We start from the raw sequence: 23,687 nt of genomic DNA, 5'->3' as shown, positions 1-23,687 counted from the left end.
ATTGTTAACATGCTTTAACAATTGGGTGTTAATTGCTTTAATATGAGGGTGTTTAAGTGATGTATATTTCCTATTTTTATATAGAACCCCCCCCCCAAGTTATCAGAAATTTGAGATACACCAATCTATTCTGTTATGCAACATGTCTTAGAATGGTGATGATGCAACCATTATTGTTATCCTCTTTTCTTTTTCCTGTATTTCAGCGAAGGACGTTCATAGTTTGGGCTTTCTTTTATTTTAAAAAAGAATGTTATAGGCTGTGTGCAAATCAGACAGTTCCCATTGTCTTTTGAGATAATAACTTTCTGTATATGATAGGCTTCAGTAATTTGGAGACCAATTCCTGTAAGACATTTGAAAGCTGTTTGGCGTTAAGCCATTTATCTAGATCGCTACAACCTGGAATTATTTCATCTTCAAATGCTTTGTACTTCCTATCATTTCATGTGCCAGTTTCACAGGTTTCTACAAATATTCTGCTGATCATTTCTAGTGGCTCAGGCATAATCGTGATGGTAATCTTCATTACAGTTCCTATTAGTGCCCTCATTTAGTTTCACTGTATGTATTTGGTGGTGGAGAAGGTAGTGACAGCTGACTTTAAATGAGGTTGAGGCTCAGGATCTGTGCGGTTATGGCCATTTTTTAAAATGAAGCAACGTGATTAAGAAAATAATGGTCAGATAGATGTTGGAGCTGAAGCAATATGCCCAAGGCAAACAAGGGTCCCTACATGAATGTGGCTTTGAAAGATGAGTTGTAGTGACTGCCTTTTTTATGGAAGGAAGTCTTCTGTTCTCAACTGCAGTCACAATATTCATTCCACATGTAGTGCTAGACAAATACAGAATTAGACCATGCTTTGTGCTTTTGAGATGCAGGTGGCGTGTGGGTTAAACCACAGAGCCTAGGGCTTGCTGATCAGATGGTCGGTGGTTCGAATCCCTGTGACGGGGTGAGCTCCCGTTGCTCAGTCCCAGCTCCTGCCAACCTAGCAGTTCGAAAGCACGTCAAAGTGCAAGTAGATAAATAGGTACTGCTCCAAGCGGGAGGGTAAACGGCATTTCCGTGTGCTGCTCTGGTTCTCCAGAAGCGGCTTCGTCATGCTGGACACATGACCTGGAAGCTGTATGCCAGCTCCCTTGGCCAATAACGCGAGATGAGCGCTGCAACCCCAGAGTCTGTCACGACTGGACCTAATGGTCCGGGGTCACTTTACCTTTACCTTGTGCTTTTGGAGCCTTCTAATTTTGCAAGTTTGCACACTGGTAGAGTACATTCCCTTCTTGGTTAAGAAAACCTAATGTTAAGTGTTAAACACAGACTTCTTCAAATCTGCTCAGACATGGAGCCAATGGAAACAATACTACAATCTTCTAGTGCAGGCATCCCCAAACTTCAGCCCTCCAGGTGTTTCGGACTACAATTCCCATCTTCCCCGACCACTGGTCCTGTTAGCTAGGGATCATGGGAGTTGTAGGCCAAAACATCTGGAGAGCCAAAGTTTGGGGGTGCCTGTTCTAGTGTAAACAAATCAGCCTGCTTGTAGGTTTCCCAGAGGCAATTATTTCTGTGTTATATTGAAGCCTATATTTGCAACAGGATGTTACCTGAAAGTGCAACTTGGTTAGGGGGATTCTCAGCAGCAATTATTGCAACGACCCATCCTGTGTTTTCCTCTGTGGCAGTTTCTTCCATGTGCGCAGGCTTGTGTTAACTGTTAATTGCAAAATCTGGTCCGTTGTAAATTAAAGAGTGGACACAATTCTGTGTGCAATAAGAATGCTCACCTTTTGACTTCGCAGAAGCATCTGTTCCCCCACAGCAATAGATGTTCCCGTTACTAAACTCCTATCAAGTCTGCAGTTACTAGGGCACGCTTTATGGTTAATAAGCAGAAAACAGGTGATGTGATTTGTTTCTGTTTTCAACTCCTAGTTAAATGTAGACTACTGAAGGTGAAGGTCTCTTATTTTAGGAGGAAAGACCCACAACATACATTTAAAGCACATCCTGAGAACTGAAGGATCCCCCTCACAGAGATACAATTCCAAGCATCCTTAATGAATTAGGGACACGCGGTTAGACTTAAATTTGATCCATTAGAAGACATCTGAAGGCAGCCCTGTTTAGGGAAACTTCTAATGTTGGACAGACTATTATATTTTAATATTTTGTTGGAAGCCGCCGAGAGTGGCTGGGGAAACCCAGCCAGGTGGGCGGGGTATAAATAAATTATTATTATTATTATTAGAGTTGAATAGCATTTTGGAAGGGAGTACAGACTAGTATCAGTTGGAACTTCTGTGGTTATAAATGAACACCTCTAAAACACATACACAGAGACAGAGAGAGAGGTGTAACAATGGACCTTTGTGGAGCTTTAAGTTGCCCTGAATACCCAAGCAACACAATACCTGTCCATCTTAGGAGCAGAGTATGGCTGCAGGAAGTATGTTGTGTATCTTAGGGGGATCCAGCAAAATGGAATCCTGACAATTTCAGGTTTTGTTTATTTAAAATGAAGGAGCATTTTTTTCTTTTTTCTTTTTTTAAATAACTTTATTGAAAAATGTTAAGAAAATACATCAGATCTTCAAAAATAAAATGTAGAATACAAATTACAAAAAGAAAAAATATCCTTATAATTCAAATATGGTTACATTCAAACTCAGAATAAATCTAAGATTATACAAAACCAAATGAAGTCTAAAAGTATATTCCAATTTCAAAAACCATCAATACTTCCAACCCTTTCCATTATACCTGGTTTTTCAGATTGATGTTTCTCACAGGCTTGATATTGTTAGATTTCCTTCTTCTGTTTCCTCTCTTTTTGTCTCTTTATTTATTTACCATTACAAATATTGTTCTAAATCTGTCAATAGTGAATTGTTAGTGCTGTACATTTTAAAATATTCTCTGGAGAAAATCCACTCTTTCGATGTCTTCTGGATACCTGTTCCTCGCACCCACCCCGTCAATTTTGCTAGTTGTAATTATTCAATCATTAAAACCTGCCATTCAGTGGTCGTTGGGAGTGTTTCATCTTTCCATTTGAAGGAGGAGCATTTTTCTAACCCTCATGGATTCAGAGGAAAGATTAGAACTATGTGAACTGTATCTGGTTAATCGAAACAAGGGCTGAAGGCAAGAATACTGGGAGTTTGGAAGCAGGACTGTAATTTGCTGTGTGTGTGTGTGTGTGTGTGTGTGTGTGTGTGTGTGTGTGTGTGTGTGTACTATTTCAATGGATAATATGTCCTGTCTGACCGACCTTGTTAGCTTTCTGGACTATTTACTCTTCCTTTTTCTCTGCAGCACTATTTTATAGCAGCTGGTGATGATGATGGTGGTGGTGGTGGTAATGATGATGTGGCACTACAAATAAACCATCCCCCCCCCCAAAAAAATAAAAACAAAAACCCTCAATTTTGGGTGCAGTGCAAAAATATGCCAAATTAGCAACTCTTTACAAATACGTTTCAGAAATTTGATTTCATTGATGCAATACTGAAGAGGGCGGCAGTGGCACAAAGGCGAATAGCCCCCACCTATTTCCCGTAAGCCCGAAGCAGTAAGCTTTGTACCAAAATAATATGCCAATTATTTCAGTTGCACTCAGTGTCAAAAATGATGTCCCTTAACTTCCACAATCCTCAGAAGATTAAAAAGCTGGTGGCTGTTTCCCCCTGAAAAAGCGCCTGCTCTTTTCATAATGCATGTGGACAAAGCATCTACAAAACCGACATGTCCTGATACATTTTTAAGTTATTTTGCTGAGACATTCTCTGTTTTGGCAAATGTCTCCAAGGAGATTAGTGTAGATTTTCAGAAGAGATGCATTTTATTTTTTAAGAGGTTGGTTCTGCCAAACAGCGTCTCTTCTGGATGTTTTTGACAGCATTGCTGCTGTTAGTTCTGCTTGCCTCAAAAGAAAAATTAAACCTAAAGGAGATCTATTGCCGTGTTTGTAGTAATCAGCTTTAACGAGAGATGTATTGAGACTACACATGCCTATAATATGTGCACATGCCTATCATATGCATATATTATATAATGTACTGTATATTTTGGATGTGAAGCTATTGGATATTTTCATTTGGCCCGTTGCTGAGCTTAATGCTCAAATTTTGAAGCACATGAAACGAACTGTTAAATGTTTGTTTTTATTAGCGTGATGTTGTACTGATATTATACTTTTTAGTATGTATCATTAATTTATTACTGGCTATACTGTCAGTTGTTTATGTGAACTATTTTGAGTTACAGGTGTTATCTTTGGAAGTGTGACGTGTGTACACACACACACACACACACTCACTGATTACTATGACTGTATATACTATAAAAACTGCAATATATGCTGCCTTCCCACCTGCACTTACTCAAGAGTAAGCCCCACTGAACATGGTCAAACTTACTTATGAGCAAACATGCATAGAATTGTGTCGCACTGATATATCTGATTGCAAAGATTGCAAAGGCCTCAGAATGAACAAGGACTGAAAAGGCTTGAGTCCAGTAGCATCTTTAAAACTAAATTATATTAATTGACTATAAACTCTCAGAGGCTCTAACCTGCTCCTTCAGATATCAAGCTAACAGACAGAAACTGAACACAGGAGACAGAAGGCTGAAATTGGCAGACATGTGGGCAAAACCACCTGATTGCCAGTCTGCAAACAATATATTTTTATGTCTCTCACTTGAAGCTAGTGGTATGAAATGTACCTCCCAATAGCGGCCAGCTCTCATCAGAAAAAGCAAAGCAAACGACGGTACACATGCGATGGAGCAGAGGGTTGTGGGAATTTCTCATTTACACAATTGAACCAGCTTTGGATTGGAAAAAAGGACTATCTATCATGACAGCCAGGCATGGATCAGGGGCGGAGTGACGGGGGTGCGATAGGGTGAGCTGCACTGGGTGCTACCACTGAAAGGGTGACAAACCCCGGGTGGCACCGCAGGGCCTGCAGCATGCCCAAGCCACGCTTCTCGAGAGACATGGTGGCTTGGGCACACGCAGGCTCCGCTGCTCAAAAGGTCTGCCTGCTGCCTCCCTCCAAGCTGTAGGGCAGCTGAGGGGGAGGAGGCAGCTGCCCTCCCTCACCGCTCCCCCCCCCGCACCGCTGGCCCCGCCCCCATGCCACCCCGGGCACCTAATCGGATTGCTCCGCTGCTGACAGGGATGTATGCTTGCAGAGTACAATCTCGTCCCTGAAGTATTGGAACTGTTAATGCTAGCTAGAACGTTGACCCGTGGTCACAAATACTCTGTAGACTGAACATGGGACATTTCCTCTTGCTGTATGATTCTCATTTGCAACCTGGGACACAATCTCATAAATAACAGCCAACCAAGTGGAATTTACTCCAGAGAGGTGACATAATGGAAGGGGCATGAGTTCCACCTTTTCATGCTTGAAATAGCTTCTGCTTAGATGCAGGTCAGATTTCTGGTGGTAGCCCATAAGGATATGCTTACAGAATGCAATGTTTTTGTGTTGTGTGATATGCGGTGTGTTATATTGGGTGCTGATTTCAGAGAAGGATTGACTTAGCATTAATCTACTCTGAGGTGGGCAACCTTGGGCACTCCAGATATTGTTGGTCTATAACTCTCATCATCCCTGACTGTTGGCAGCGCTGGGTTGGGTTGATGAGACTTCTGTGTCTAGCGATATTTGGAGAACCACAAGTTTCCTACCACTGATCTACTCCATCCATATACAGCTTTCAGAACTTAAACTATATGGCATTCACTGCGGGTTTCTTTTAATATAATGAATTGTTCCATTCTTTTATATTTCAAGGATATTATATTTGATTTTCCATGTTAATCACTGAAGAATTGCACAGATTTGCAGGAAGATCAAGTTAGTTTTTTTATATATATAATAAAATAAAATAATGGATGAAGGCTAATTGAATTTAAATTATTGAAGCATATCCATAAATGAAAAGTTAATTTAAAGTTTTAAGGGGATGTTACATTAGGAGGATTTGGGCTGACATTCACTTTTTTTGTGGATAACACGTTCAACGTATAAATGTAATTAAAATCAAATACCGATGTTCCCATCCCAATTCATCACCAGTGGTTTTTTATCCTTCATAGCGCAAAATTTGAATATCTCTAGGCACCCGTTCCCTCTCTTCGATTTACCCAGTAAGGATAAATATCTCATTATTGCTATTATGTTACGCCTGTAAAAATAGCATTAACAAAATTATCTCTTTGAAGTGTAATATAACCAGTACTGTATAACAATACAATAAATAGATAGAGTGCTTTATTCCCCAAAGGCACAATCCACAGGCAAATTTCCCTGTAGAAATTTGATAGGGGCTGTGCATGTTCAGCATCTTCATACAGTATATCTTTCACTGCTAACTGACAAACTTGGTTAGCGTTAGACCTACTCATTGATATTTGTTGAATTGCTTTATGCACTTGCGTTCTGATTTTGGCCCACCCATCCCTCACAGCAACTCAGTTGCCTCCCCCTGCAAGTGCAGGTTGTTATTCTGAATGGGTTGCCAGCCCACAATGGCTTTTTTCTACTAGTTCACATAAAATTTTTGAACTGTCAGCCAGTACAAAGTTGCTTAAATTGGGGCCTGTTATGATAAACTAGAGGACTGCTGTTCATTGGCTATAGCTCCCTTTACGGTAGGGAACTCCTTGTGGAATGAAAAGAGCTTTACAGTGGTACCTCTAGTTATGAACTTAATTCATTCCGGAGGTCCGTTCTTAACCCGAAACTGTTCTTAACTAGAGGTGTGCTGTGCCGCCAGCACACAATTTCCGTTCTCATCCTAGGGCAAAGTTCTCAACTCGAGGTAACTCTTCCAGGTTAGCGGAGTTTGTAACCTGAAGCATTTGTAATCTGAGGCGTTTGTAACTCCAGGTACCACTGAATATGGAAGTCCCCCATGAGTTGTGGATTTTGGTGAATGCCTCTTTCCACTTGCAAGCATTTATAGGCCTACTTATCTCTTGAGATCTGCAGAGCTTAGGGGTTCTTCCATTACAGAGGTAATATTTGTGGAGAGCATAACAGAGCCTCCTTGGTGGTAGCTCTTACACTTTGGAATTATTTGCTCAAATTGGCCCAAAACTCTGTTAGAAAGAAATGCTTTGTTTTAGGGAGCTTACATTGTCATATGTTTTTAGTACTTCTGATTTTGATTTTTTTTTTTTTACATTTGCTAATAGTCACTTTCTTTTCTGCCCTATTTTGTTTAACTGGTGTGTGCTTAGTGCCAGGCTGTGGTGTTTTTTTTTTAAGTGCCTGTTCAGTTGGATTTTTTGATGCATAGAAACTATACCATGAGTTCTGTGAAACTCAGTGGAGAATAGGAGAGATAAACATTTTTATATTTGTGCATTATGAGGACAAGTACGCACACAGTATTTAAAGAGCTTCACAGTGGGTGTAAGCCTAGTTTTGAAAATTGCAGGAGAGGACTGTCCACTTTATTTGTGCATGTTTATTTACTTTATCCTTCATCTGTGTTGGTGGGCATTATCCAACTGGCACTCTTCACCTTTTTACCCAGCTTGAACTGAATCACATTGCAAACTTGTGGATCTGGATTGCCAGGGCTCATACCAGGACAGGAAAACGTTCTGCACCCAGTGATTACGCTTCAAAACCTGTCCCCCTGCTGTGGGGGGGGGGGAACGTTACAGTATATCTGTTCAAAAGGTGCTAGCATAACCTTTTGATGCTTGGGAAGCAAGTCATTCCAATGTCCTTCTCTCTCTCCCTCCTCCTGATTTCCCCAAGCTCTGGTCTGCATGGGGGAGACAGTGTCACCAAATGTGGACCAGGAGGCCTTTCAGACATGAGACAAGTGCCAACGGTTGTGATCGAATGCGATGACAATAAAGAAAATGTGCCTCATGAATCTGACTATGAAGATTCTTCATGCCTCTATGCAAGAGAAGAAGAGGATGACGACGAAGAGGAAGATGAGGACAGCTCAATTTTTACAAGTAAGAGCTGCTGCTGATAACAACAACAACACAGTGTTGTAGACAGATTTGATAGCCTTGGCTTATAGGCACGAAGAAGCTCAAGGACAGCAAGGTGATTCGCTCCCTCTTTAAAGTCCTTAGGTTCAAGCCCACATATCATTCCCATCCGCAGGGTGGTGTGCGTTGTGTTAAGGACTGTAGAGCAGGAAGGTGAGTGTGAGGCTTGTTTCCTTGCCCCGCAGTCCGTCATCTAAACTGCTGTTGCTTTGATGCAATGGAGAGCCTGCCAGGGGCTTGCTGCCCTCTTGTATCATCATGATGGCAGCAATAGGTCTTCAGTGAAAAAGAGACACTTTTTTTCTGGGCTAAGGCCAGAGCCACTTCTGCATTCACACTGCCTGTCTAGAGCTGAGGTACAAAATAATAATTTGCATTTCCTTAATAAGTAGCTCACTGAACCAGTGGAAAGGCTTTTAAAAGAGGTTTCTAGTTTGAAGATCACAATAGCATCCATCTTCCTATGTAGGAAAGGTTTTTTAAAAAACAAACAAACAAACAGAAAAGTCTATGTTGCTGTGATCCTAGTGCTATAGATGAAGACATAGCACAGTCTAAAATTCCATTCTCAAAAGCTGCTTCTTTCTGCCCAAGGTTCCCTCGCCATGAAAGTCTGCAGGAAAGATTCTTTAGCCATCAAACTTAGCAACAGGCCGTCCAAACGAGAACTGGAGGAAAAGAACATCCTACCCATGCAGACCGACGAGGAGAGGCTTGAGCTGAGGCAGCAAATCGGGACAAAGCTGACAAGGTAAGAACCATGCAATTTCCTCCCTTTGACCCTCACCAAATGCATAAGGCGGCTTGAGCTATCTAGCTATTTATTCTTGAACTTAACAAGAGGATAGCGCAGCACTTTCAATCCCAGAGCTTTCAGTAAAAGAGCTTTTGTGGCACTTGTTCCCCACATTTCCTCTGAGGAGCTCAAGGAGATGTGTGTGGCACCCACACAGCTAAGTATCCCACTTCAGAATAATCCCTTAATTTTCTGGCCCAGCCAGTTTTCAGTAGCAACAGTTAGAACCCTTGGTCAGTTTCTTTATACTATAATAATATTTCCAAAACTTCATCATTCTTTCCTGATCACTAAGGAATTGGCACATAATGACATAGATCTCAAGTTAAATTAAGGGAGTAAAACCCTTCTGGTCCTTTGGGAGAAGTTGAGATGCAAAGTACGATTCCAGCTGACAATTTTAACAAGTTTTCTAACAGACTTTTACCATTCTAAAGGAAGCCCCCAGAGTCTTGGAACAGCCAGCTGATTAAATTACCTACATTATTTGCAGAAAGAACATAAAACATAGAAGAATAAAGGCCCCCCCCTCCACATTTTAGTACCAGACTCATTAGGAAATAATTACCACTGCCGAGACTGAACTAGATTTCTCCATCCTCACAAGAAAGCTGATTAAAATGTCTTATACAAATTCTTTCAGCTGTTTCAACTCAGGAGTAAGCACTAGTAGAGGCTTTTGACACAGCTGAGCTCCATGAAGACTGAGAGATTGCCATAACAAATAATAAGCTCAGGCTGCAGATAAACAACTAACTGACATTTAGAAAACATCTGAAGGCAGCCCTGTTTAGGGAAGTTTTTGATGTGTGACATTTTAATGTACAGTATTTTAATCTTTGTTGGAAGCTGCCCAGAGTGGCTGGGGAAACCTAGCCAGATGGGTGGGGTACAAATAATAAACTATTATTATTATTATTATTATTCACGTGGCAGCTTACTCCATTTTCCCAATGCTTCCCTAATGTTTAATTTCGGCATTATATTTGACTTTTCACATGATGTAAAAGCAGTTTCTGGAAAGCTAGGGCTCATTTCCTTGTTATTTGATTCCATTAAAAATCCATTCATGATCCACTAAACTTGGAAAATCTCAGGAATAAAGTGATAACATTTGGGGTGCAGCTCTTCCCTGCTGTTTTCATGAAGGAATCATGAGGGAACAGAAGCACGCGTGTGCGGAAAGAGGTAGGGGAATAGGGACAATGTCCAATGATGCTCATTGTTGTACCACACCACGCCCACTGGTGTGAACGGAATTTAGTACAGGCGGCGGCCATTTTAGGCATGTCCAGTGGAGGCACGATCACTGACACATGGGTCCTTTTTGATCCCGAAGAAGGCAGAACTGGGGCAAGTGGGGCATAACAAGGCAGGGCATGCTCCATCGATGTGTGTGTGGCCCGGGAACAGAATCCCTACGTGAATTGGTTGCCTCCTTGCCTGTATGACATGCCAGTATATCAGTCAGTTGTTCCATAACACAACAGATACTGCAGTATGAAAAGAACATATTTTTTAAAAAGAAGAAGAAGAAAAGAAGCACTAGCTTTATAAACAGGAAAACACAATATTCCCCACATTTAAATATACACTCAGTGGAGGATACATTAGAATTACTCTCTCTGCTACATTGCAAGGCCAGGGGCCAATTTCTCATAATTATTAAAATGACTGAAACATGAATCTGAAACAATACTAGGAGGAAATTCCTTTTTTTGTTTTATTTTATTAAAAAAAAACAACCCTACTGATAATGGCGCTGGGAGGAAAGTGAGCACAAGACATAGGAGAGGGGGAATTTGTGGCAGCAAAAGGTGGGTGGGGAGAGAGACATTGTCAGCCTGCCCTGGTGTGTGTCTCTAGGAGAGACAGAGAGGGGTCTGGAATCATACAGTCTCGTGTTGGCTTCTTGGTCAACAGTTTGGTGCTGGCTTCCAGGTCAGCATCCATGGAAAATTATTCAATGGGTGTGCCAGCCCTCATCCCAAACCTGTTGTCCTTCACATCAGTTTTGTAATGTCTGGATCAAGGCAGAATTTGAATAGAACTTTATAAGGGCCAGGCAGTCCAATAACGTCATGAGATATTTTGAGTCAGCCTTTGCTGCTGCTTCTTCACACCCATTCCCCCACCCTTTCTTGAACTTCCTTCTGCTTTCTTGGGTCTCCTGTACCAAGAGGAAAATCCCTTCTCTGAAGCTGGCATTTGGTGGGCAGATAAATCCCTTATTGGCACGGATGGGATTTCCTCCTAATGTGAAAAATACTTGCTTCAGAGGAAGGATTTTTCTGAAGCAGGGGAGGAAAGGGTTGCATTCCTCCTCTAAACCTGCTGTGATCCTGAATATTACCAGGCCCCTCTAGCTGATGTTGTTGTTTAATTCAAACAACAACAACAACAACAACAACAACAACAACAACAACAACTGCACTTTAAATGCAATGACGCATTTAATGTCAGGTCTAGTTGGATCTCCCCCCCCCCCTCCATCCTCCAGACTTTGCAGTGGAACGCTAAAGGTTCCTGTTGCCACATGGAGAACTTGGTCATTGCCACTCATCGTCATCACTGCAGTCACTGCAGCCTCGTTGTGCTCCTGCGCCTTCCCCAACTGTGCTGTGAATTACTCAGCATTCTCCATTACACAAAAGGTTCTTCAAATTGCCCTGGAGGGAAACATAAACAGCCAAATGAGAACAGTTATGTTTACTAAAAGTTTGCAGCAATGAGGTCTGCGGCATTGGAGGAAATTGATTTTCTTGAATGAACGTTGAGAGTACTACTCAATGCGTGCACTGAGAACTACTGCAAGAATGACCTCTGTTGTTCATAGAATTGTAGAATTGGAAGGGAGCCCAAGGGCCATCCAGTCCACCCCCCTGCAATGCAGGAATCTCAGCTTAAAGCATCCACGACAGGTGGCCTTCCAACTTCTGCTTAACAGGGAGCTTTCTGGGGGTTTTTTTGTTGGTTTGCTACTAGTAGTTATACCTCACTTTTTCAGCCCAGAATGCTCCCCATAAGGCTTTAAAAAAATCAGTATAAAGTAGGTTGGCTATTCCTGACAGGTAACTGATTTTCAGAAGCGAGTTCAGGAGGGCCTCTGGGACTCTTATGGGGTGCAGGGTGTGGGCTGTTGAGCTGCCTCTTATTGAGCGCAAAATGTGGAAAGACAGGAGTCAAAACAAAATAATATAGCTGTGCCTGGTCGCTCTCTAGGGGAGGGTCTAGGTCCTACTGTGGAAAGCACCCCATCTCTTCTGCCGCCTTTTATGGAATCTCACATCCAAATCCTGCCTTTGAAAGCAGCTCTGTAAAAGACGCTGAAAATAATAGAAGCCTCAAGCACAATTCCACCTAGTAAAATCCCTTTCTATTCATACTGATACCCTTTGAATATGTTTGTATGTATATATAGCCAAAATGGGGAGACTTAGGTAGAGCATCTGCCTTGCAAGGAGGTGATTCCATCCCCAGCATCTTCAGGTGGGTGGGTGGGTGGGCGAGGGAGCATCAAACAGATAACCTGCCCTTACTGCCCAGCCTTGGCATCAGGCCACACCCCTCCCCACATGCTGGCTCCTCCCCCTGCTTGCTGGGGAGTACTGGCACTTTTTTCTTGGAAAAAATAGTGTATTTATATAAACACAGAGACATATATACACACACACAGCTGTGTAGATGGCTGCAGCTTGACCAGCCCTTGGCATAGGGCCAGATCCCAGAACCAACTCAAAACGGTCCTGAGCACAGCAGCTTATAGGACAGCCATCCCTAACCTCCGCCGATGATTGGGACACAAAGAGGTTGGCAGTGGTGGGAAAGAAGCTTGAAAGCTGATCCCTACCGACAGAAATAAAAGAAGGAAGAAGCTTTTCTTGTTGCTTTTGGCAGATGAAAGAGAACTCTACAATGATATTGAGAGTGTGTGGCAGTAACGATATGAAAGAGGTTTTGAAAACTGAGCAGCAATTCTCCCATAAAATACTGACTGATTGCTTGGGTTATTGTTGCTCTGGAATTCCCCCCCCCCTTTTTTTTTTCCTTTAAGGAGAGTGATGACTTTATTTTTTATCTCTTTGCAGTGCACTGAGAAGTCTGAAATCATTGTGCTCTAACAGTCAAAAACTTGCCAGAGTTATAAAACTGTCAGTTCACTCACTGAGTGTTCAGGACTAGATTCCAATTTTATAGATGTTCTTGTCAAATTTCTTGACATCACACAGTGCATGCTTTTAGTTAATGTCTTCCCAACCCCCTCCCAATGGTGCCTTGTTTATCCTGGGCAATTTTTTTTACTTTTCTATTATTTCTTCTTTGCATTTATATTTCACCTTTTTCTCCAAGGAGCATACATGGTTCTACCTCTCCTCATTTAATCCCCACAACCACCCTGTGAGGTAGGTTAGGCTGAGAGGCACTGACTGGCCCAGGGTCACCCAGTGAGCTTCATGGCTGAGTGGGGATTTGAACCCTGGTCTCCCAGGTCTTAGTCCAACACACTAACCACTACACTACACTGCTCTAGTGAGTGAATAAAGTCAACAGTCACGTAGCTTCAATATGGTTGAATATAGATCAGGTATCCCTTTGAGTTAGGATAGCTGCCGAAGGTTCACCAAAATCTCAAATATAGACAAAAAGCTTGGCATCTTTGTTGTAGTTATTTGGCGGGGCAGATACTCTGAAATGCTGTGGGTTTTTTTGCTTCTGCTGTGCTAAAAGCTAAAGGGTTCAGGACAATTGGAAATGGACAGTGTTAACATACTTTTGCAGTTGATGGTTGGCAGCCTTTACCTACTTTCCTTTTCTGCGAGGTTCAAAACCCCTTTAACATTTCCGTGAAAATGCTTGCTTCCACAGTCTGTGTTCCTCCTTTTAACAAGCTGTTCTAATAAGGCTTCTGAAAAGCCATTACATAACATGCTTGCTACGTGTTGCAATGAGCACAACAAAGCTACCCATTGCAGTGCTGAACTGTGCAGCTTTATATTTTTATTCCCAGGCCCAGCTAGATAAAGCCACGCGTCTAATTGCTTTGCAGTCCTAAGGTGAACTCTTTCAAACATCCTCTTTGTAACACTGGCTGCGCACTGTAAGGATAATAATTGTGATTAGCGGTACTTAAACAGAGCTGTCCCCTTTTAAAGCGTGCCCTTGAATATAGGTTCATTCTGAACACACGTGGCATGATCCTGACCTTTTTTAAAGCACTCTGCCAGTTTCTCGTATTTTCATTGATTCCAAAATTATATGAACCGTAACTCTCATCTTCTCTTACATTGGGCCTGAGTTATGTAGCAGGTTTATTTGTACTTAGTAACAGCCATGAAGGCTCACTTAAGAAGATATGGTTGAGGTGGATGTAGCCCTTTCTCTCATGCCATCACCCTGATGAAAAAATCTACTTGCAGAAGACAGCAGTGCCCACCATAATTGCAGAGGCTCTGAGACCTGGCAAGGTCTTTCCCATTGGGGATGCAACTGAGACTTCCTAAGTCAAAGCTGGATCAGGCCCGGGGGCCAGTTCCTTAATTACTCACCCCACAAGCCAACTTTTATGGTCGCCTGTCAGTCACTCAATCTCATAATGGTGTCAGGTGATTGATGCCTGTCAAAAGTTCAAAGGAGGTCACTGCAACTGCTGATCAGGTGACTAGCAACTGCTGTCGGACAGTGATATGGGGCATGCAGCTCCCATCAAATGACCAGGCCCCCTGAGGGCCTTCTCCTTTGCCTTCTCCTTTCCCACTGGCGATGCAACAGTTCCCAGTGTCCCCAATGGGGAAAATGCAACTGGTCTATGCAGCATCTCTCCTACCAGGGGTGTTGGTAGAATGCCTTTCCTTCTGCCAGCCTGAAGGTAAGTTTCTTCACCTTCAGGCTATGGAAGGTGCAGGTGCCACTTTACAGGACTGGGCAGAAGGCAGCCCTGCACACAAGTCTGTGTTCATCTCAATACTGCTCTCAAGCATCTGATGAAAGGCTTTTGGTCAGTGTTTGTGAGCACCCTTGATCAAATGCTTGAGGCATCCCCTAGTTTGAACTACAGGTGAGGGTCCCACTCGAACTGCCATTTCCCTTATATGTCTCTCTTCAGCCTTTAAAATACAAAAGAAAGAGGCTATGGAGCCAGCAAATGCAAACGCAATATGGCCAAATTAATCCACAAGGAACAATCTGCTGGGACGTTCTCTTACACACGCCCCATTGAGATGAATGGGAGCAGAGCAGGCATACCTTTCTCTGGTAGTTCCATTCATATGGTTAGGACTTAGCATAGGAGAACTTCCTGCAGGTTTGTACCCTTGGAGATCAAGCTTTGATTATATTGATAAACTACAGATGAATTATATTTGAGTAATCATTAGTGCTGTGCCAAAAAATTCTCCTGTGTTTCCCACCTCCCTAAGTATAGTCGCATCAGTTAGCGAGAAAAGATAACTGAAAATTATCAAAGGGAAGATAAGATTTCTGTGAAGTTCTCATGGGTAGGGTGCAAGATTTTTTCATCATGCTTACTTCACTTTTAAGGTGGCAAGGGCTGCTTGTTAAGTATCCCTTTTTCATTCTATGAATTACCGGTGGTCTGCACTCTGTAGCCTCCCCTGGTGCCATCGCTCCAATAGAAGGCCAGGGGATAACTTCGCTGAAGGGGATTTTTCAAATTGGGAAGCGAGGGCAGCTGGGGAGGCTGCAGAGTGCTAGAGCAATGTTTGCTGGAAAGTAACACACACACACACATCACCCTTGACCACCTTGCAACAGTAAGGCAAGCTGAAACCCCCACACCTGCTGAGAAATTCTAAGGGAAGCCTCTTAGGGGAAGAAAGCATTTGAAAACGTAGAGGACAGCTTTCAGCGCCACTAATAACCATCTGTGGCCTTAGGGAGAAGGAGTTACTTGAAGCCAGAGACAAAACTGCTATTGAATGTCGCAGCGGGTTCGGAACAACAGTGTTCTCAGCCATCTATGTTTTTCTTACCTCACTTCCCCCCCCCCCCAGCTCCTTGGCTGCTCTTACGTCCTAGAATATGCTTGCCCTTTACACCATGTGCTTGTGTTTGTTGTAGGCAAAATATACGCTGGCAGGAGAAAGTGCATTTGACCACTGTTAATTCGTCATTAAAAAATTGCATAAAGGTTTTCAGAGGGAAAGTGAGGACTGAGGAGGCAAAAAAGAGCCATTATTGTGCTAACCATGCTTCGGCGTCGTTTCTGGGCTGTTAGCCGCCTTTGTTTCACTGCCTCTTTGGACAAGCAGGCCACAGTTTGGAGGCTGACATAAGCGTAGAGAAGGAAGAGCACGGAACGGAGCTTGTCATGCTTGCAAGGGTAGGGAGGGAAGAAGATGACAAGTCGAGACACCTGCATCTTATCTCTCAGCCAGTTAGCCTGAGGTGGAGATGGTAGGAGCATTCCTGATAAGACACAGCATGTTTGGTTTCCCCTTGGTCAGCAGCGGGGAGGAACCTACCAGGGCACATCATGCCAGGGCAAAGTCATCTTCCCAGTTTCTGCATTATGGGGCAAAGAGTAACTTGGGAGCACACTGAATGTCCGAGGGCATGATATGGTCCAGAAATTGATCCTGAGCTTTTTCCGCAGACGACTGAGCCAGAGGCCAACTGCTGAAGAATTGGAGCAGAGGAACATTCTCAAACGTGAGTAACTACAAACTTGTGAGGGGTATGGGGAGATGGCGTACTTGGGTCTCTGGGCAAAGGGCCCCTTCCGCTCCACCCCTCTCTCTGCTAGGGACAAGCATGTTTTCGTTGCCCTTTTATTACTGTCCTCCTTCAAAGCAGATTTCCTGTGAAGCTATATTCACAGCACTTGTCTCAAACAGCTATCAGCATTTTCAGTTTGGTACTTAGGGGAGAACATCTTTGAGTCACAAGTTGTCAACCAAGGAAGTCCAGGTTATGCTCTTGTTCTTTTGCAATACACTCCTGTGCATGTTTACTCAGAAGTAAGTTCCACTGATTTAAGCAGGATTTACTTCCAGGTCAATGTGCATAGGGTTACATCCCTACAGTGCATTGGATACCACCCTGTATGTCTAAGCTTGATGTAGTTAGCAACTGAATTATAATGAGTAGGTTGTGCTTTTGGAAACTAAGGATTTGTCGAGAAACATGTGATTTGAGTGGCCTCCTTACTCTGGTACCGCACTCACCTCCTTTAGGTCAGATATACAAGTACATTTAAGGATTGCACTTGGGGGAAACCCACTCTTCCATTTTGCATATTAAGGATGTGCACAGTGTTAATTGGCTGTCCCTTTTGACAATTACAAAGCCTCCCCAAAGCAATTTTTCAAGTTTTTCTTTTTTGGGGGAAAAATACTGTTTAAAACAACAACAATGTGCTAAACAAACACTTAATTTTAAACGCAGAGGTGTATATCCAGGTACCTGCAGCTGGGCCCTGGCTATTACCTATTTTCCTGCTGTAGGTTAAAAAATAAATCAGCAAAATAGGCCCATTTACATCTTTTCACTGGCTGCATCAGCTGTAACCAATGGTGTTTGTAACTGCATATATTTGAAAGAATGTAGTGATGGGTCTCAGTAGGCATCATAGAGGATGCTGAGCGTTGAGACTTGCAAAGCTCAGTTCATGGGATCAGATGCAACCGAGCTGCATGGATGGCTCATTGCCACAAACTCTCTTCTTGTATGTGCAATGCTTCTGGGACTCATTCCAGAAGCTGTTCCCTAAAAGCATCAGACTGAACCCTGAGCTGCTTGCCTTATCCCTGTGCTCTGCACTGAGGCTGGCAGTGGTATCGTTCCTCTCTTCCCCCCCCCCCCACAGCTGATAGACCCTGAGGCACAGAGGTAGTGGCTCAGGAAGCCCCTTGGCTCCCTGCCTAATAGTTGGCATGAACTGAGCCCAGTTAAAGGAATGAAATTCATGCCAGCACTTAGCCAGAGGAAAAAGGATTTGGATGTTTTGCAAGGTGTACAAAGGAAGGTGTTGGGGAAGAGGTAGCAGGAAGTTGACTGCTCCCAGGCATCCCTCGGAAGGGAAAGACCAAAATATCAATAACCCCATCCCAGTGCTTGCCAGATTTTTCATATTTCACGTGTACAACCAGTCTACAACACCGTAAATCTTTTCCAGCGCGGAATGAGCAAGAAGAGCAGGAAGAAAAACGGGAGATAAAGAGAAGATTAACACGCAAGGTGAGAAGTTACTGCTACTTCCTTCCATTCTTGGGGGCCCTTAAAGCTTTTAACTGAATCTTTTAATTCATTGCCATTTTTGACTCTGTTTTTGTGGTGTGCTTTTTTTAAAAAAATTGCTGAGCATAGTTTGTGCAAACTGCACTAGCTTCTTTAGAAAGAACCCTTGAAACATTTTCTGTAGTTACCTCTTTTGAAAGCTTCAGAGGGATATTCCTGGGTATTGCAATGCATTCATGTAGTTGGGGTACGTCTCCATGCAATGTGAGTCACCAAGCTGAAAGCAGCCAGTCAGGGGCTCAGCAAACTGCTTGGGGCTCCAAAAATGTCAAGTGCTTAGCAGGTCACCCTGGTTTGCACCTCATGGTAAGTCAAACAGGTAAGGCGTTGCTTTTCCCCAGTCCTTTTAGCTCAGCATGGTGTGACAGCTAAACCAAGGTTTGGCTTTGCATACTGTCCAAACAGCTCATGGTTAGCAAGAAGGTAGCTTAAGCATAAGTCTGATTTCAGATGACACACTCTGCCAAACCTTGGCGTAGCTGCCTTGCTGACCAGGAAGAAGCAAAGTTTCTCAGTGCTCCACTCATTCACTGGGGAAATTACCGGGGCACCGCTTTTCTGTAGTGAAAACAGGCTGCTGTTCCTGTAGGTTGGAGGGATATGAGACAGACAGACATAGGACAGAATGGAAAGTGCAAAAAAAAAATCTAAAAAATTAACCAGATAAATATGGCCTTGATGTGTCCGAAACATTTTCTTCCCTCCAGCCTTTGGTGAATGAAACAATCGATCACTTTTTAAACAGGGGTGTATTGTTTTTGCTTGTTACTATGTTATTTATTTTTGTGTGTTTTTTATATAGTAAATGGCCCTGCGATCCTCACATGAACGGCAGTATAGTAGTAGTATCAATATCAATATCATTATCAACATCAATAGGGTTTACCGCTCAATCCTATGGATGTTTACTCAGATGCAAGTTCCACTGGGTTCAGTGGGACTTACTCTCATATATAAGTGCACATAGGATTACTGCCTTAAGCTTAAAGTTGAACAATTTTAAGTGGAACTGTGAGCTGGTCGGTTTAGTCAGCGAGCCTATTCCTGACTGTAATCCTTCATCAGTTTTTCGAGGTGGAAAATTGCAGGGTTTAGTCATACATACAGCATGCATCCATTACACATTATCTTGTATGCATGATGGTGTAAGCTCACATGCAGCCATGCTTCTCCATCCAATATATAGCAGTTCCTGTTTTTCAGTCTGTATAAGAGATCACCCATTTATCTATTTGTGCATGAATCTTCATATGCTAAATTTATCTTCTCAAGATCAGACAGGCAGCAAAAAGCAAGCAGCACAGAGAGTACTACTCCAGAAGGAAAAGATGATTGTTATTCCTTTAGAGTAAAACCACACAAAAAGGAAATATTAGGCTGTGCAGCAGGAAATGCTTTGTGAAGGTTTAGTGTTGCTTTTTTCAAAAGCGCTCAGCGTTAGCCTAATTCTGTTCTTGTTGAATGTGACATCTCCCCAACGCCACTCGTGATACATTAAACTGAAGAATAGATGTTTAAGAATGAAAGCCTGGTTATTTGTCACATTTGAACCAGATGGGAATAAATCATTAGAGAACAGTGTAAGTTTTTTTGAGAGAATATTTATGTAAAAGATCGGAAAACCTTCTAATGCATGAAAATTACACCAACGTCAACACATATTTACCTGAACTCATGAAAACAGGCCTTTACAAACCACTCTTTCTTGTAAGCTGATAGATTTAGTTGCAACTTTTAATTGCATTTATTTCCTTTATTACATCTATATATACCACCTTTATCTTCCAAGGATCTCAGGGTGATGTACATAGTTCTCATTCTCCCCATTTCATCCTCACAACAATCCTGAGAGATACGTTAGGCTAAGAGATGGTAGCTGTCCCAAGATCACCCAGTGAGCTTCATGGCTGAGTGCGGTGGGGATGGGTTTCGAACCCTGGTCTCCCAGGTCATAGTCCAGCACTCTAACCATTGCGCCACACATGCATTGAGAGGAGAGGGAGGGGAAGTTCCACAGGACAGCCACAAGTCTTTGCACTAATGGAACTACTTTCTTTGAATGCTGCCCTAAGCATCTTAGAATCCTGTTGAGTGGGAGTGTTTAACTTTGGATTGACTGTGCACATTAACCTGCAGCCTCTGAAATTCAGAGCACATTTTCAGGATGGGTAAGGGCCATAGTTCAGTGATAGAGCATCTTTTTGGCATACAGACGATCCCAGATTCAACCCCCGGCATCACCAAGTAGGCTGGTGGAGAACCCTGTCTGAAATTGTGGAGAGCTGCTGCCCGGCAGTGTGGGCAGTAATGAGCTAGATGGGTCATTGGTTTGAGTCCATATAAGACAGCTTATTGTCTTCCTATTTACATAACTTTGTTACCCCCGCTGCATAAAGGCAGTCTCTTTCTCTCTGTGCCTCTGTTTCATTTATAAAGCAAAACCATGTTAGCAAATGATTTGCAGGTCAGTCATTTTCTCCGTTGACCTCCTGTTGTCTCAGAGCAGCGGCAGAGTGTTAGAAATAATGGGATCTTGAGAGTGGTGTGACCAGCCAGAGGAGGAGGAGATTAGGTGAGAAAACAGAAGCTGCTGTTAATTTGGATAAATTGTGTTTCTCATTGAAAACAAAGAAACTTCAAGGGGCAGAATCCCCTGTGCCACTCTTGGCCCCTGTCTTAGACACATTCGGCCTTCACCACCTTGTCTTAAACCCAAATAGGCAGGAGGTTTTTGTGCTGCTACAAATTGGATTTTCTGCCTCTGGACACTGACTCCTGCAAGAAACAGGTGTGCTGATGCAACAAAGAGGGAAGGGGTAACACGACAGGACATTATCAACACCTGAGTTGTTGTCATAGTAATAGCTGAAACGCCAAGGAAATTCTCAGCATGTCAGACGACGTTTCATGCTTCTCGTAGACATTTTGCCTAGGATGTTATTTTATATTCCTGGATTGTGGCTTCGCATGGTAGCCCCACCCATGTTGGTCTGCCCTGTTTTGGAAGCCGGGGGAATTCAGCTTTGTGAGATACTGGACTGGAAATTGGCTTAGTATCAACGTTTGAAATGAACAGCTTTCATTTATTTAAGCTGCAGCACAGGTGTGGATATTTGAGGGTATTTGTAGCCAGCTGATGACACAGACAGTGAGAGCTTGCATTGTTCCTAGTGGGCCCGGAAGGCAAACCGACTTGTCTTCAGCAAAGGCAGAGCATTGCTGCCTGGTCCCTGGATCAACAGCATAGTCAAGAGGCACTCCAAGGCACCGTGAGTGGGCTGCATATATTCTGTGCAGTATGTAGGAGCCTGGTACATACTTTGGCGCAATTGCCCAGAAGGTTGACCACCAATGAGTCATGCTATTTATAGTAGCATAGATAGCTCTGGTGAGATTTAGACAACTACGGTACTTTTCTGGAGGGGGCGGGGTGGAGATCCCATTGCAGTCAAGATGTTGCAGAACTACAGCTTGCATCATCCCTGACCATTGGCTATGCTGGCTGGAGCAGAGGGAAGTTTTAGTCCAACAACACCTGGACAAAGGTCCCCCAACACTGATTTATCACATCATAACTGTTGTACTATCTCATTTGGTGAATCTGGCCATTTGGCCAACCAATTGCCCATGGGGTCCAACAAAATGGAAAGCCAAGTACTATCACCACCTTCCTTCTCCGGACTTCTGTGGTTTTGTGGGAACATGACACTCAGTTCTAGCCATACACTTAGAACTGCCAAGTGAGGCCAATGAAACAGTGAGGGATTATCTGAATATACCCAGTCTGCTCGCTTCACTGGTATAGTCGTAGCAGAACACTGGGAGCATCTCTTGAACACACTTCCTTAAAATGAGTGAGAGTTGTGCCAAGGAAGGTTCTCCCGCACAGCTCCCTATTTGTGCCATAAAGCTTAGGCACCAGAAATCCCCAGTGGGTTGTGCTTATTTAGTGGTGTGAAAACAAAGTCAAGTTCAAGGGTGCTTTTTCATGATTGTCACAGGCATCAACTAAGTCAGTTCCTTACATGGAAGTGCTGTGAAAGCTAGAAAATGTCGGCTGTGTAAAGGCATCCAAGAGCTTACTTGAGAGAGAACGCGTTGCATTGATGTTTTTGCATGTGCTATAATATGGGAAATATGGACAAATGTCGCTAGCTTTGGCAAGAGTGCAAGTGGCCTTTGCTGTTTGTGTCCTGCGCTGTTAATACCTGCATACAAGCTGTTGCTGCGATTCAGTTCTTGCCCATATTCCTTCTAACCGCTGCTCTAGATATCTTGGTCTTGGGCAGAATTCTGTGCCACACCCTACATTTGTAGTGGAATCAGTGCTTCAAATATGCAGAGGGCCACAGGGCAGCCTAATGCTCAGTGAGCATATTATGGTTTTAAGGCCCTGGTAGTAACTTGTACTTGCTCCAAGCCTTCAGCCCCTGCTTGGCTATATTCTTAAGGAACCGTACCTGTTCCTTTCAAGCTTGCTTTTTATCTTGTTTATATATTTATAGTTTATTTTATTTATTAAATTTCTATACCAACTTTTGAGGATCACAGGGTGGTTTACAGTATTTAAAAAAATGCACAACATAGTAACAAGCAAAAACAATTACCCCCCACCCCAATTTAAAAGGCCATATAGATTGTTTAATTAGCCAAAGGCCTGGTTGTAGAGGAAAGTTTTTGCCTGATGCCTAAAGATATGTGACGAAGGTGCCAGGTGAGCCTCCCTGGGAGTACACGGGGAATTTTAGGGTCAGGTTCAGCTTGAGCCGTGCCACAATCTATATATAGGACATCTTCACTCCCAATCGTGTTCTAAAGCATTAACCCAAAATATCAGAAGCTTCCTATATGGATGGGCGATGAAAGCCTCAGTCAGGCAAAGGACAGGATGAGGAAGATAACTGGATAGAACCCAAGCTCATTTCCTTACAAAGCAGATTAAGCGTTTCCTCCTTTCTGTTCAAAGGCTTCATTCCGTTAGCGTTTTCCCAACCATCACAAGACACGTTAATTGCTTTAAAATCACAGTTGTAATTATTTATGACAAGGGAGTCTTGCTTTCTTAAGACTTGTTCACCTAGCCCAGTTTCCTCTGGAGCAGGGACTAAGCAATGCCCATAGGTCATATCCCTCCCACTAAAGATCTCCCCCTGGAGCAGTCAGTCCATGAATGAGTCACATGCCCAGGCTGGGGGGGAAACCCTTAATAGGTCAAATATAATCCCGCAGGCCCTAAAGTTGCCTGTCTCAGCTCCAGAGAGTCAGATCAGTGTGAAAATTCCTGCTGTCCTGTACTCAAGCATCACTTTTCTCTTATTCCCTGAAAACACAGAATGTGCTGATGACAGTAGAAAGTGACTTCACTATTCAGTCTAAATCATTGTTTTAAGTCTATATTTAGCTTACAAGTTCTTCTTTTTTGATCCCTTGTCATCACGAAAATATAAATAAGGACATTATGTTTTTCATTTGAATAGCATCCAGAATCTGTGACAAACAGCCCAAAGCTTTGAACTCCGTGATAACGCTGGCACTTCGTCCTTAATTTATGCTGTGGTGGGGAAACATCACATGAACAGAGAGGAT

General features: G+C 43.0%; 2 protein-coding genes across 2 annotated transcripts in view; one reads left to right on the top strand and one right to left on the bottom strand.

Annotated features, from left to right (window-relative positions):
- Positions 1 to 23,687, top strand: part of PHACTR1 (phosphatase and actin regulator 1) — a 108,734-nt gene that overhangs the window by 75,551 nt on the left and 9,496 nt on the right. Inside the window, exons 7-10 of the mRNA XM_035126288.2 lie at positions 7,803 to 8,011; positions 8,645 to 8,801; positions 16,459 to 16,514; positions 17,980 to 18,041. Of these exons, the coding sequence (XP_034982179.2) occupies positions 7,803 to 8,011; positions 8,645 to 8,801; positions 16,459 to 16,514; positions 17,980 to 18,041 (484 nt within the window). The remainder of the gene's footprint in view (positions 1 to 7,802; positions 8,012 to 8,644; positions 8,802 to 16,458; positions 16,515 to 17,979; positions 18,042 to 23,687) is intronic.
- The window catches only part of TBC1D7 (TBC1 domain family member 7), a 43,754-nt gene continuing 28,859 nt past the window's right edge, over positions 8,793 to 23,687 (bottom strand). Inside the window, exon 10 of the transcript XR_009558057.1 lies at positions 8,793 to 11,515. The gene's annotated coding sequence lies outside the window, so the exon portion shown is untranslated. The remainder of the gene's footprint in view (positions 11,516 to 23,687) is intronic.

The sequence above is a fragment of the Zootoca vivipara genome, chromosome 8, assembly GCF_963506605.1.
Source record: "Zootoca vivipara chromosome 8, rZooViv1.1, whole genome shotgun sequence".
NCBI classification, from domain to species: Eukaryota; Metazoa; Chordata; class Lepidosauria; order Squamata; family Lacertidae; genus Zootoca; species Zootoca vivipara.
The sequence above is the reverse complement of the archived record's forward strand: the minus strand, read 5'-3'. Positions and strand labels throughout refer to the sequence as shown.